We start from the raw sequence: 15,906 nt of genomic DNA, 5'->3' as shown, positions 1-15,906 counted from the left end.
TATCTACTCCCAAAGTTCAGAACCCTTGGGCATTTTGCCAGTTTCTCTAGAAATCAATTCTTCACTCCCACTTTGTTTCCTTTTATGCAAAGGTTAAGAGAGATACTGGTTCAGAACCCATTTCTGCCACATGAGAGCTGTGTGGTCAAGAAAATGGATCTGTGCCTCAGTTTCCTCATGTGAACAAGGAGTATCCTAATCACAAGAAGGCTGTGGAGCTCAAAAGCGGTAAAAGATCTCAAGACTTTGAGAACCTTAATGTGTTCTGTAAATCTAGATGGTCTCCAAAGCTCCTTTCAGTTCTAGAACCTGGGACTTCATGTGCTACTTACTTTGCCCTGAATAATTAAGAGAATCAATGCAGTTATGTACGGGCAAAGGAATGGAAGCATGGAAATGGAGGAGAACTATGGATCCCCATCACTCTTATATTGCTCAAAAGAAAACTCTTTGTAAGGGATTGTCACGTGGAGGGAAACATTTAATGTGGGAATTTTGTACTTGAATGACAAGTTCAAAACAGATCGGTCATCTTTTTTATTGTTGTTATTTTAAAATTTGTTTTCTTTTGTTTTTCCTGTCCCTTCTACTTTGTTTCTTACATTTTTTCCAGTTATTCATTTCAATTTTGTCTGTGTCTCTATGACTCCATTAAGAGTTTTTGTAGCAAAGACACTGGTATATTTGCCATTTCATTCTCCAGCTCATTTTATGGATGAGAAACTGAGACAGACCTGTCCAGGGTCACACAGCTGGAAGTGTCCCAGGGATGCTTCTTCCTGACCTCAAGTCCAGAGCTCTGTGCACTATGGTGCCCGTACCCACTGTGCCACATCACTGAACCTTTCCATGTTTAGATTCTTGTAAATATAAGCAGTAAGTCCTCCCTTGAAATAACTGTCCCCTGTCCTCCCCCCCCTCCCCATATCAAAGCGCCTCACTGTCCCCAGCCTGAACCGCTGACGTTGCTCTAAAGGTAGCTTTCCTTCACTCCTTCCCTCTGAATGAATCTCCTGTCTGGCAGTAGTGTTTTGTGGGCATAAAATAAATACTTGTTGACTAACTGACGAGTCTATTTTCTTGAGCAAGCTTCCAGCTCCCCAATCAAATTTCTGGGTGACCTTTCCACTCTTTTCTAGTTCTCTGGGTGTGATCATGAGGCAGATGGGCAGGGAGCCATCTGGAGGCCCTTCGCATTGGGTCTCTGGGATTGATCAATGGATAAATCTCACAGAGAACATATTAGCGTCCTGTCGGCTCTTAGCGGGGGGCGTTTTATGTACCAGGCTTGCGCGGCTTAGTCCTTTTGCATTGACAGCTCCCAAGTTGTTGATTTTTCACTTTCATAAAATATTCCCCATTTCTCCTCCAGGGATTCTTTTATGATAACATTATCTGAGCTTGAAAGCGAGTGCAAAGCAAAGAGACTATAAGCAAGCAAGGGCTAGGAGGGGCTGGAAGCAGCAATACCCTTCCTGTGACACAGGCTGGAGCAGAAAAGACCCAGGCTGCTTTGGTTATCCATATACCTCAGCAATGGCTGCATAATCCACAGGCCCTAATGAAGAGTGTCTATTAATGAAACAGTTCAGCAGATGCCATAGACTTTTGCCATGTCCAGCAGGAATTCACAGAGAGTGGGGGGGGGGGTGAGTACAAGTGCATATTTATGTCAACAGGTCAACTTATGTAGATAAGGGCTCTGCTCTGTTTTATGATGATAATGAGGGCAGCTAGGTCTCTTAAGGGACAAAGTGCTGAAGCCAGTGCCATTGGAACCCGAGTTCAAATCTAGCCTCAGATAGTTATAAGCTGTGTGATCCTGTTATTCAATATGTCGGCTTAGTATCCTCAAATGAAAAAAAGGAGATAATCATGGCGCCTGCCTCCAGGGTTGTTGTTGACATCAAAGGAGATGATATTTGGGAAGCGCAATGCCCGCTGTGTATTGTTGTTCAGTCATATTTCAGTCGTGTCTGACTCTCCATGAGCCTACTTAGGTTTTCTTGGCAGAGATCCTAGAGATTTTTGCCCGATTCTTCCCCGATCATTTTACAGATGAGGAAACTGAGGCAAACATGGTGATTGGAACAACTAATCTGTATTTAAGACCAAATCTGAACTCAGGAAACTGTCTTCCTAGTTCTTGTCTTGTAATTGGGGCATAATTATGGCTAATTCTCTTATTCATTATTATAGCAGACTACACCTTCCCCTTCCCTATTAATGGAAAGGAGCAATTAATCTATAATTTATTGCAGAGAGCTATCAGTTAACTGATACATACATACATACACACACACACACACACATATGTGTGTGTGTGTGTGTGTGTGTATACATACAACCAGATTGGGGACACATTGATTTTCAGTCACACAGAAGCATGTGTGTGACAAAGCAAGGTGTGACAAACACCTTGAACTCAGCCTTTCCTAACTCCGTGACCATCTTCACACCCATTATTCTAGGTGGTCTTTTGTAGATGCCTATAGAATATAGATATTTTTAAAAGTTAAATATTTAAAACTACATTCAAAATAAAGGAAAAAAAACACAGAAAAGGAAATTAAAAACAAACAAACAAAATATTGTCATGTGCCCAGTCGAACATCAGAGAGCATTCAAAATATAGGAAAAAAATTCATCTAAAAATGTATCATAATGGAAGACATTATATTCATGGCTGTCTTTTCTTTGTATCTTCCAGATTATTCTTCTGTTTTCTGCTCTGAACTTTTTACTTTACACTTTCATTTTTTTTTTCTTTCATCCTTCGACCTCCATGCAGGTTACAATTAAACACACACACACACACACACACACACACACACACACACACACACACACACACACACATTCTACTCCTGAATCTTGTTATACTGTTCGCATCTATCTCTTATTTCCTATTCTTGTTAACTCTTGTTATTTTATTTCTGCTCCTTAACTTGCCTTGCTATTATTTAACTTGCCCCATCCAAGTCTCCCTTTCTTATATTCCCCTCCCATACTTTCCTTCCCTCTTTACCCCATTTTCATTAACTTACCAACCTTATCTCACTGCAATTAATCTAAATGCCCTTCTAGACCCCACATTATTCTAGGCTACTCTTTCCCTTCTTTATGCCTTTCCCATTAATCTATATATTTTGTCTCACTACCAAAAATCTACAATCCTTACTATATCCCATCTTATCCTATTCCCTCCCTCATTATTTTTCTTAAATTTTGGAGTGTGCTGTACTCTCTATAGTATGTGTGTGTGGCCAATCTTTCAGGTAATCCAATTATTCTTATGTTTTCTCTTCTTGATCTGTTCTTCAAATCTGTTTATTTTTTTAAAAGATGTTCCATATTTTCTTCCATTTTTTTCATTCTTTATATTTTCTTTTGTTATTTCTCAATCTCTTATAGCTTCTCTGAATTCCTTTGTCCAATTCTCATTTTCAAAGAAGTGTTTTCTTCTTTAAGGATCAATCTCATTTTCCAGTTCATTAACTTTCTTTTTTACAATCTTCTTGGTTTTTTGGATGGTTGTTACGTTTTTAAAATATTTTTCCTATTAAGTATTTTTTTTAATTTTTAAGGGTTTTTTAAGTTCTTAAAGTCTTTTTTTAATGTTCTTCCATAAATTCTTTCTGTACAGGTAGCTATTTAGCATTTCTCTTTGGTGAAGAGAAGATTTTTTAACTCCCCAGTTTCACTGTTCTCTTCTGAAGATGACTTCTGATTTTCCCTAATCCCATAGTAAGTTTCTATGGTTGGGTTCTTCTTCTTCTTCTTCTTCTTCTTCTTCTTCTTCTTCTTCTTCTTCTTCTTCTTCTTCTTCTTCTTCTTCTTCTTCTTCTTCTTCTTCTTCTTCTTCTTCTTCTTCTTCTTCTTCTTCTTCTTCTTCTTCTTCTTCTTCTTCTTCTTCTTCTTCTTCTTCTTCTTCTTCTTCTTCTTCTTCTTCTTCTTCTTCTTCTTCTTCTTCTTCTTCTTCTTCTTCTTCTTCTTCTTCTTCTTCTTCTTCTTCTTCTTCTTCTTCTTCTTCTTCTTCTTCTTCTTCTTCTTCTTCTTCTTCTTCTTCTTCTTCTTCTTCTTCTTCTTCTTCTTCTTCTTCTTCTTCTTCTTCTTCTTCTTCTTCTTCTTCTTCTTCTTCTTCTTCTTCTTCTTCTTCTTCTTCTTCTTCTTCTTCTTCTTCTTCTTCTTCTTCTTCTTCTTCTTCTTCTTCTTCTTCTTCTTCTTCTTCTTCTTCTTCTTCTTCTTCTTTTTCTTTTTCTTTTCTTTTCAATTTTGATTGTGCTTTTTTGTTAATGAGGATTGTTAGTGTAAACATCTCTAATCTGGAGGTAGGGACAGGGCTAGTGCATCTGGCTTCACTTCATCTCTCGCCTCTACCAGGAACCCCAAACCCAGAACTCCCTCCTTTCTGAGAGTACAGTTTCCTTGACCTTCTGCTTTTGCACTTATCCAGTGGGCTGGTTCCTTCTGCTCAGGGCCACATCTCAGTAGCACAAATGGGTCTGAGGTTCTTAATCAGCAAAAATTCCCTCAGTCTTCCTAGACCCAGACCCCCAATCCTCTTGCTTTCCAGGAGGTGAAAGTTCCTGTGGTTCAGCCTGAGGCTTCAGCAGAATCCAGCTGTTCTCATGTCACCTTGAGGAAGAATATCTGAGAACTTGTTTATACATAGGAAATGTTTCATTCTATTGGATTCCACACTAGAGCAGCCGTCAGGATGAAAGCAGGTATCTTTGGCAAGTGAGCATCTCCCTGTTGTGTTTCTCACTTTATATTTTAATCGGATTGTCTTGACTCAGTCAGCCTTGTTGTCCCATCTTCCAGGGTCTGTTATAAAATTTGGTCATATACAAAAGCTGCATCTTGTTAAAGGGAGGCTGATGCTGCATTCTGATATACAAAATCCCTCTGCTTTGTTTTTAATTAAATTGTGATCGTTACACCGAGTCATTTGTGGTGGTCACAATGTGCTCTTCCCTAGCATAGCTTCTGTACAAGCCTCCTTATCACATGTTTTTCAGAGATTTGTTTAATTCTCGCCAAGACTTTGTAGATCTTGAGGAACAGGCTTTATATGGCTGGTTATCAATGCTTTCTTGTATTGTATTGCCTTAAGTAGGGGGAAGTTCTAGTTCCTGCGATTTCTTTTTCTCATTGTTTGGTGTCCTCAGATCTTTCAGCCATTTCACTAAATATTATGTGTCCCCAGTGGCCACAGGTGCCAATGTTTGCATCTGACCAAGTTCCACTTTTCTTCTCATTAGTTTACTGTCATGTTAGTTCTACTTCCTTATATGACCCCTGATATTCCAGATTAAACATAGTGGTTCCATTGTTATTAAAAATAAACAAACAAAACAAAAAAACAAAATTTGTTCTCTAAATCTTTATTGTACTTTTGCTTTCCTCATTGTCTGTTTTGTGGTTCTATTCCTTTACAGAATCATAAAATTCCATTTGGGCAAGAGTACAGTATCCATCATGTCTACCCCAGAGTTAAAAATAGTTTTTGTTATATCTGAAAAATGAAAAAGTATTCTTTGCATACACCATTGGCAAAACTCACTCTCTCCGAAAACGGCCCATCATACGTTTGGGAACCTCTCATAATTTTGAATTGTTTTTGTTTTGTCTCCATCTATCTTAATTTCTACTTATAATGCCTATGATTGCTTCTAGTGGTGTACTTTAAGGTCAAATCAAATGCCTGATATTCTTTCCGTGTCATAGCTCTTCAAATACCAAGACTTCATGATAATTTCCCCAAATCTACAGTAATCCTCTTCTAATTATTCTCCAATTTATTAATGCCCTTCCTAAAATGCCATCTTAAACTGCATGCTACATTCTACATGTTATCTGATCAAGACTGAGGATAGTGCACTTATTGTTCTTTATTTCTATAAATTACACTTCTTTTGATATAGCCTGAAATTCTATTAGAATGCTTGGTTACCCTATGGCACACTTGATACTTAGTGAGTTTATGGTCTGCTAAAAGTCCACATTTTATCGGGTAAATTTCTGGTTAACTTAGACTCACCAATCTTTCACTTGTGAAGGTGAATTTTGGAACTCATATTAAATGTTATGTTGATTCCTAGGAAATCAATTAATTTATTTAATCATCTAGGCTGTCAGATAATAAACTATCCTTAATATGTTTTTACTTACTTGGATCATTTGTCTAGGTTTATGTAATCTTATTTTTTTTACAACTCATGGCTCTTGTGTGAATATCCTCCTTTATGATTTTTGGAACCAGTTTGAGAACCAGTATTGTTTTGTTTTGTTTTGTTTTTCTGTTAAACACTTTGATTGCCATGGAAAATGGAACACTTCAAGTTTTTGACAGTTTGTAGACATTTTTGATCTTATGATGATTGATTTATATCACTTAAACTGTCTCAGGCAGTGGAGGTAATCAAGGTTGATATCTGTTCTTCCATCCCTTTTCCATTTCCAATGTCAACCTTTTTTTTAACATGTCAGTACTTGTGCTGATATGTTCTTATTTTGGGAAACAGGAGTCTATCTTGGTATTGGTTTTGATTCTTTCTTTAATTAGCCATTGTCTTTACTATGCAGAGACAAATGATTGAAATAGGTCTTCTCACGAGGATAGCAAATAATTTCATGTCTTAAAATACAATCACTTGTGTGTGTATATGAATGAATAAATGAATTAAATTCTAAATTTATATAATTAAATTGAATAAAATAAAACAAATACACTATTTATAATTGATAGTTTTTTTTTTTAACTTTTTTTTTTCCCCTGAGGCTGGGGTTAAGTGACTTGCCCAGGGTCACACAGCTAGGAAGTGTTAAGTGTCTGAGACCAGATTTGAACTGGGGTCCTCCTGAATTCAAGGCTGGCGCTCCATCCACTGCGCCCCCTAGCTGCCCCCTGAATTGAGAGTGTTTTAAACTCCATGCTAAGTGCCAGGATTGCACGTGCAAAAGTGGTATAGGCTCTACCCCCAAGAGAAAGATATAGAGAGGGAACGGTGTTTAGGGGAAGGGGACATTTTCTTGAGTTTGATGAATGGAGCCATTGGACAGTTATTTTCTATGACTATTCCAGAAGCTAGGATGGCATTGTCTTGATCATTATGGCCAGAGCAGGAGATAAAAAGTAGAAGTTTGGCAGGGGACAGGGGAAATCACAAGGGTACAATTGGGTTACGAGTGAAGTTAGGTGTGTGGCCAGCTAGAGGATGTAGCCTGGATGAATTTGCATGTATTTACTGATCCATACCTACTACTTAGCTCCTGAATTTCTTATGAAAAGAAGTTGCCATGCTCTATACAAGTATTAATTTTTGTCTCGTGCACAGCCTTTTCCCCTCTCTTTTAGGGGCCTGAGCCACAATTTCTACTAGAGTTCCCACTCTCTCCTAAGCCTGTTTTTTTTTCATTGAATGCACCAAATTTTTCATTTTATATTCTTCATAGAATCTCCTTCCCTTCTTATTCTCTATAATTGGTGTCAGTGTAGCCACTGCCTGCAGACCACTTGACAATGTTTAAGATGAATGTGCAGTTGAAGATGACCAAGTTTTTGAGGAAATTTTCATTCTTGTTGTTTTAAACATAAAAGGTGTTCCTTCAAATCTTACTTCTCCCAAGCTAGCCTCTGGGCTTTTTCCCCATCTAGCTGGAGTTCCTTTCTGCTTTAGGGAATGAATAGAAAACATGGCTACAATTCAGGATCTTCAGGGAACCCTTCTCTCATTAGCGCCGGCCCAGGGTCTGAAATTTACGTACGCACTGGCTTGTTCCTCTGTTATGAGTTAATGCTGTGTTGGAGCCGTGCAGGTAGAGTCCCTAGAAAGGAACATTGTCATGTTGATGAATCCTCTCTGAGGCTTTTGCTATGAACAGATCTTACATTTCCACTAAATTGCAGAAGCTAAAATTTTTTTCCTGTAATGTAAAAAAATATTTTTTCCAATGCACAACTATGATTTTGTCTTTAAAACATGTATTTATAACACATCAAAGTTATAAGGAATCTCTTCATGTTTGAAATAAGGACACTGAAGCCTTGAAAGGTTAAATAATATAAGGTCCTTACTCTTCCTATCATGCTATACTCATTCTTATCAAAGGAAATAAAACCAATACTGACCTGAAAATCTGATGCTGCTTCCTCTCAAGTGGGTAACATTTAACATTTATTACAAAATCCAAAATTTTAAAGTAGCTTTTTGTATCACATCTGATTTAGTAGTTCGACATATCATTTATTAAGTACTTGCTGTGTGCCAGAATGGAATTAAGACAAGTATGGGTTTTCAAAGATTCCAACATTAGGGATAAAAATTCATTATTCGGAAAAAACTGTTGGGAAAACTGGAAATTAGTATGGCAGAAATTAGATATGGATCCACACTTAACACCATATACCAAGATAAGATCAAAATGGGTCCATGATTTAGGCATAAAGAGGGAGATAATAAATAGATTGGAGGAACAGAGGATAATCTACCTCTCAGACTTGTGGAGGAGGAAGGAATTTATGACCAGAGGAGAACTAGAGATCATTATTGATCACAAAATAGAAGATTTTGATTACATCAAACTAAAAAGTTTCTGTACAAATAATACTAATGCAAACAAGATTAGAAGGGAAATAACAAATTGGGAAAATATTTTTAAAAACAAAGGTTCTGACAAAGGTCTCATTTCCAAAATATATAGAGAACTGACCCAAATTTATAAGAAACCGAACCATTCTCCAATTGATAAATGGTCAAAGGATATGAACAGACAATTCTCAGAGGAAGAAATTGAAACTATATCCACTCACATGAAAGAGTGTTCCAAATCACTACTGATCAGAGAAATGCAAATTAAGACCACTCTGAGATACCACTACACACCTGTCAGATTGGCTAAGATGACAGGAACAAATAATGACAAATGTTGGAGGGGATGTGGGGAAACTGGGACACTAATACATTGCTGGTGGAGTTGTGAAAGAATCCAGCCATTCTGGAGAGCAATCTGGAATTATGCCCCAAAAGTTATCAAACTGTGCATACCCTTTGACCCAGCAGCGCTACTACTGGGATTATATCCCAAAGAAATACTAAAGAGCGGAAAGAGACATATATGTGCCAAAATGTTTGTAGCAGCTCTTTTTGTTGTAGCTAGAAACTGGAGGATGAATGGATGTCCATCAGTTGGAGAATGGTTGGGTAAATTGTGGTATATGAAGGTTATGGAATATTATTGCTCTGTAAGAAATGACCAGCAGGAGGAATACAGAGAGGGTTGGAGAGACTTAAATCAACTGATGCTGAGTGAAATGAGCAGAACCAGAAGATCACTGTACACTTCAACAACAATGCTGTATGAGGATGTATTCTGATGGAAGTGGAAATCTTCAACATAAAGAAGATCCAAATCACTTCCAGTTGATCAATGATGGACAGAGGTAGCTGCACCCAGAGAAGAAACACTGGGAGGGGAATGAAAATTGTTAGCACTAATATCTGTCTGCCCAGGTTGCATGTACCTTCGGATTCTAATGTTTATTGTGCAACAAGAAAGTGATATTCGCACACATGTATTGTACCTAGACTATATTGTAACACATGTAAAATGTATGGTATTGCCTGTCGTCGGGGGGAGGGAATAGAGGGAGGGGGGGTAAATTGGAAAAATGAATACAAGGGATAATATTATAATATATATATATATATATATATATATATATAATAAAAAATATAATAAAAAAAAAAAAAAAAAAAAAAGAAAAACCAACTCACTTCCAGTTGATCAATGATGGACAGAGGTAGCTACACTCAGAGAAGAAACACTGGGAAGTGAATGTAAATTGTTAGCACTAATATCTGTCTGCCCAGGTTGCATGTACCTTCGGAATCTAATGTTTATTGTGTAACAAGAAAATGGTATTCACACACATGTATTGTACCTAGACTATATTGTAACACATGTAAAATGTATGGGATTGCCTGTCATCGGGGGGAGGGAATAGAGGGAGGGGGGGATAATTTGGAAAAATGAATACAAGGGATAATATTATAAAAATATATATATATATAATAAAAAATTATAAAAAAAAAAAAAAAAGACAAGTATGGGTTTTAATTAGGAAAAATGGATCGAAGGAAGCACTTGGAAGATAGGGAAGAAAAAGGGACTGGGTTTGGAGGAAAATGCAAGCAAGCTGAGGGAAAGGATCGCTTCTCAGATCCTCAGGGTTGTTCCCTGCTTTAGACTGGGAAGAGTAGGAGTACTGGCCTGAATGAAGGCAGCATGGTTTGTATGGTTTGTTTCTGGGGACCTTGAGTTGATACAAACAAAATTCATCCAATCATTCAAATACTTCCTATCCCTTTGTAATGACATTGTTGTCCCTTTACAGATAAAGGCAAAGAGCCTGGAAGATCCTCTTGTCCCCCAACACTGATATTACACACCGAGAGACAGCTTCAAGCTCAAGACCACGAGGATAAGGTTTGTTGAACGTCTTTATTTATTTGGGGATGTTGAATTCCTTCAATCTTGAACCAGCAACTTTCATCTATTTAAAGTTTCCTTCTTTGATTTTGGCAAAATAAATGAACAAACAAACAAATAGATTAAATGACAGAATGATCTAATAAATAAATAATAATAACAACAGCAAGCCAAAAACATTTGCACAAAATCTCTCCTTTTCAGAGCAAGGATTCTGGTATTAAACATAATAAGGGGGAAAGAACAAGGATGGGTCATCTGCACCAAAATATTGAGAATAGGAAACAGATAAGGTGGGCAACCAAAGAACCTCACAAATTCCATTTGGGTTCTGTGCAACAGAAGCAGGGAAAGGTAACCACTTGGCATTTGGTGCCCCCACCCTCCATCCCCCTCAGGCACATGGAAGAACAAACATGATTGGTACAAGTTTCACATATAAACCTTAGCACCCAGGAAGAAGATTTCAGAATCACCTAGTTTAGGCGTCTATCTTTTCCATTTGACACCCAGACAAGATTCTTTCCTGGTCGCTATTATTATAGAACTATTGTTCTCCCATTTATTTAACATTTACTATCTGCCAGGCACGGTGCTAAGCACTTTACAGTTATTGTCACTTTGATCTTACAAGGGAGTAGGTGCTATTATTATCCCTATTGTACAGATGAGGAAGCTGAGGCAAACCGATTAAAAGACTTGTTTAGAGTCAGCAGTGGTTGAGTCTGGATTTTAATTCAAGTCTTCCTGATTTCAGGATACTGCATCATTCAGCTACTTTCTACAATTCACATGAAGAAAGGATCAGCCTCCCTGTGAGGTCGCCATTCCACTTTAGTGCAGCTCTAATTATTAAAAAGGTTCACCTGTAGACACACATCTTCCCAGTAGTCTTTTCTGAGTGTTGCACCCATTGCTTTTTTCCTGGGGAAGAAGCTGGCTTCTTGGGAGCCAGGGGAGTGGTAAGCAAATTCTGTGTGGATTTAGCCTCTTGGGAAGGCATTGAGTAAGTTCTGAGCACAAGACTGGGCCCTTCTTAAAAGATCAGTCTTACAAGTATGTGGACAACCGGTTGGCCATTTTGGCCACTGTCAAGGAGAAGAAAAAGGGGAAGGCGAGGGAGAAGAGAAAGACAAGGGGAAAGAAGGCCTTTTCCTCTTGGTGATTGCTCAGCTGATTAATCCTTTTGTAAATAGAGGATCTTAGAATGGAATTTGCACTTTATTTACAAATATTTTACAAGATATTAGACTCTTTTTCCTTCTCTTTAAGGAAAAAAAAATGCTCTACCCACTCTGTGCAATCCAAAGGAAATGTTTTCATCATCCTGTTTGAAACACAGGAGATATTGTGTCTTATCTGTCACTTCTCTTCCTAGTTGTTTCTAATAGGATGTCATTTTTTCCTAAAAATATTCCCATGATTTTTTGGTATTTTCCCCTTTTCAGTCTATTTCCTGAATATTTCTATTCTCACTTGTATTCATACCTATTCTCAATTTAACATCATTTGTGCCCATAATTACTGCATACTTTATCTCTTCTAGCTCATTAATGTTGATGTTAAAGGAAAGACATTGATCACACACGTGAAGGCAAATCACCTTCTTTTTCTCTTTCTATCTAATGGGTGATTTCTCTAGAAGCGTTGAATAAACATCGGTACCTGCATCCCATGTTCATTAAAGCAAATAACCTTTCTCCTGCTTTTAATAAATAATTTCTTGTTCATTGTATCTGGAAGACGTTTATTACTTCATAATGAAGCAGTATTTTGATAACAAGTTTAACCACTTTTATTACCAATATGTCCAAACCACATAAAATCCCAGGCAACCAAAATGCCAAGCCAAGCGGTGCTTCCTGCCTGTCTTAAGAAATCACCGATTCCTCTCTCTGCCATTTGCACCATTTGTACCTTCTTGTGAGACACATGATGAATGGATGAAGGAATAAGCATTTTTCAGAGGAGCACCTCTAGTTTGTGCCAGGCTCTGAACTAAATGCTAGCACAAATAGCATCCCATATGTCATGTCTGATCCTCATGACAATCCTGGGAAGTAGATGCTGGTGAATCCCCATTTTATGGTTAAGGAAACTAAGGCAGAGAGAAGTTAGGTGATGGGTCCAGGATTCCATGGCTGGTGAAGGCCTGTGGCTGGTTTTCTGCTGAAGTCTTCCTGATTCTAGGCCTGCTGCTCTATTCACAAGGTCACCAGCTGCTTTCCTTAGAACTTCATTGGCCTTTGCATTTTTTATAAAATAACATTTTCTTCATGGATGATTTTAGATTCCTCCATTTTAAGATTAGAATAAAATATGTCCATATTTTAATTTCTTTATTTGTTGTTTTTGCTTTGATTCCTATTTTAGGAACTCTGACTCTTTTAAGTCTGAGGAAAATTTAAATACATTTTTCTTTTAAATCTAAAAATCTTGAATCACCCACAGGATAGAAAGGCATTCATTTTATCATATCTAGAAAGTTAAATATATTTTAAAATGAAACGGGGAAATTGCACTCTATGAACCTTCTGTGTTCCCTGGCCTAAGGTATCATTTATAAAACACTTTAATGAAAAAACTATCTCTATGACTAAAGGGAATTTCTAGGTAGATGGCAATACCAGATTATTTACTGTTTACATTTATACTAAGTCAAAAACTCCTTTACATTTTGAACAAGACCTTGATCTTCCACTGCTTGCCCCTTGATCGTAACACAGTCTTTTACTGTAGTCTAGAACTAAAATGAAGAGATCTATAAGGGATAACTTCTTTTAATCTGTTTATGGTTCCTTTCAGAGCCAAGATTGGGTGGGATGCAGCCCCTTTTCATGACCTTCCTTTGGTATTTCCCATTTCTTATGCTTGCCACATTGTAGAGGTTTCCTGGAAATCCACCTTCTTCTCAGGATTCTCCCGAAGGGCTGACAGGAGGGAGGTGGATGTTGGGAATGCACTTGTCTTGATGGAGTCCATCTCTACTGAGATTGTGGGTTCGGTCTGTTTTTCTGTTTGGCTTTTTTATGCCTTTGATCAATTTGCTTTTGAAGTGGCAACTGCACTTTGTTTTTCTCATGGAGGTAACTTCAGGGCCATCTCGCCATTCTTTGCCCACTCGTGTTACGGAAGCCTGGCTGCTTCAAGGCTGAGTGTCTAGTGCCAACTTCATTTCCCGGGCCACCAAACTCCATATCCTTCTGAGGCTGAATTCCAAGTTCCTTTCTGTTCTGAGAGCATTAAGACATCCCCAGAGAATTCCAGGCTTGCAATGGCTTTCTCCATTTCCAGAGAGACATTCCCAGCGTTGCACTGCCAATCCAGATAATTCCTGACAATGACTTAAAAATTATGTTTGCCTGGAATATTTAGAAGGTGTTGCTCCCTGGACGATTGTGGCGGCCCTGACGAATTACGCTTTCCGATTTGCTGTGACTGGGCTGAGTACCATGATTCCATAGATGCTACTTTAGCCTGTTTTAGGAGAGCATGGCATTATTCTTCAGGCATAACATCACCTGTGTTTGTGTTAATTTCTCCTCTTCACCAATATCCTTCTTTTTCTGTGTAAAGGACCCTGCTCTACTAATGCATGGAGATGAGAGCTCACCCAGAGGCAATAAACCTGTGGCATCCACTCCCGTCCCAGGATCACCTTGGTAAGCATGCTCTACAATCCACAAACCCATAAATTGTCCCATTTCTCAGTCGTGGTTTTTTCTCCTAGAGAAGGGAAGCAGAATGGAATTTCAGGAGTGCCCCATGATTTTAGAGAAACCTTAGGAAGCTACAGAATACAGAATTCTACAGTTTTCTGATAAGTAATAGAAAAGGCAAACCGATTTGTGGTTGCAATCCTCATTCTGGCCTCATAGAGCTGAGGATTCTTCTTCCAATCTGGAGTTTGTCCAAGACATGCAATGGAAGGCCATGTCTGAGATAAAAAGTGGGCTCATCAGTCCTTGAAAGGAAACTGTAGTCCCGTGGAGATTGTGGAAGATTTACTGGGTGGATTTTAATTAAAGGATAACCAATTAAATATTTCACATGATCCTAGGGGAATTTCAGAATGTTAGTTATGGAGTTCTCTGAGCACCTTCCTTTGGGGAGCCACATTCTCTGGATTTTAATGATGCCTTTTATAATGCGCAGCTCTGAGTCAGAGTTAGAAAAAAAAGATTATTATGGAAAATTTAACTTGAAAGCCTAAAGATGAGAGCCCAGCCATACCTGGAAGAGTGTCAAATTTAGCGAGCAAAAACTGTAATCACTAGCATCGGGTTAATACGTTGTCTAAGCAAAGAGACTCCCCGAAGAGCTTTTTCCTATCTCTAGTCAATGTATATTATCAGTGGTTCCATTTATGTGGAAAGTCTGGGGGAGAATTTGAGTCTTTGGAAGGCATGCTGAGCGTGAATCTGTCCATCATAAAGAGGGATCTCGTCATATGGGAAGTGGAAGTGAGAGGTAACTGAAAGGGCCAGGAAATGGCGTTTTCTTGTAACATTGCTATCTGTCAGGAGGGGTAGCAATTTGTTCTCTCGCTTATTCTGTCTTCCAAAGAGAGAGATTTTAACTCATTCCAGGAAAAAAAAAATCAACAGCCTCCTTCCAAGCGTAGCCTTCCAAACACGGACCACTGAGATGCTTGGCTGGCAATCTGGCCTGATGATGGGAAGTCATTAAAAAATCAGTAGTCACGTGTTTGAGTTAAGAATCTGAAGCAAAATCACGCCAATTCCCAGATTGCAGGAGAAAACCTCTGCAGCAGAATAACTGATATCCTCAGGAGGAGCTTGGTCCTGGGAAGCTTAGCGAGAATATCATCCATCAGGGTCTGCTCTCAGGAAGCTCACAACTGGGTTATCCCATAGCCAGGGTGGACTGGCTGCCCACCTCCCTCTCCTCTCCCTTCCTCTGCCTGCTTCTTGTGCTCTTGGGATCCCCCTCAGTCCCTGCCCTTACAGCCCCGGCCTCTGCCCTTGGGAAGCCAGGTTCCCAGCTTTCTCCTGGTCTTGCTTGAATCCACGTTTCCACATCACTTCTTGTCCATTTATTTGTGAGGCACTTAGTGCAGAGCTTTAGCTCAAAGTAGGCAATATAACTGCTTGTTGCTTCCCCCTTTCCCTGACATGGCTAGTGTGTATGTAGTGCTTCAGGGTTTGCCAAACACTTCATTTTCTGTTATCTTTTTTGATCCTTACAATAATACTATTAAGCAAGTGCTATGTTTAGTCTCCTTAACAGATAAGGAAACTAAGCCTAGTAGTGGATAAGTGAATTGCCTAAGATCACAGTCATTAGTATCTGAGGTAGGATTAAAGTCAAATCCTGCTGACTGCACCCACAACATCCCAGCCTCCCTGCCCCTTCATACCTGGACCATCCTGCTGGCCTTCCACTCAA

At 38.7% G+C, this 15,906-nt stretch overlaps 1 protein-coding gene across 1 annotated transcript in view; it reads left to right on the top strand.

Annotated features, from left to right (window-relative positions):
- Window positions 1–15,906, top strand: part of TCERG1L (transcription elongation regulator 1 like) — a 321,919-nt gene that overhangs the window by 222,393 nt on the left and 83,620 nt on the right. The window contains exons 6-7 of the mRNA XM_074284888.1: window positions 10,403–10,494; window positions 14,074–14,159. Of these exons, the coding sequence (XP_074140989.1) occupies window positions 10,403–10,494; window positions 14,074–14,159 (178 nt within the window). The remainder of the gene's footprint in view (window positions 1–10,402; window positions 10,495–14,073; window positions 14,160–15,906) is intronic.

Source organism: Sminthopsis crassicaudata, chromosome 2 (genome assembly GCF_048593235.1).
Source record: "Sminthopsis crassicaudata isolate SCR6 chromosome 2, ASM4859323v1, whole genome shotgun sequence".
Classification (NCBI taxonomy): Eukaryota; Metazoa; Chordata; class Mammalia; order Dasyuromorphia; family Dasyuridae; genus Sminthopsis; species Sminthopsis crassicaudata.
Note: the sequence above shows the minus strand (reverse complement) of the source record. Positions and strands in the feature narration are given on the sequence as shown.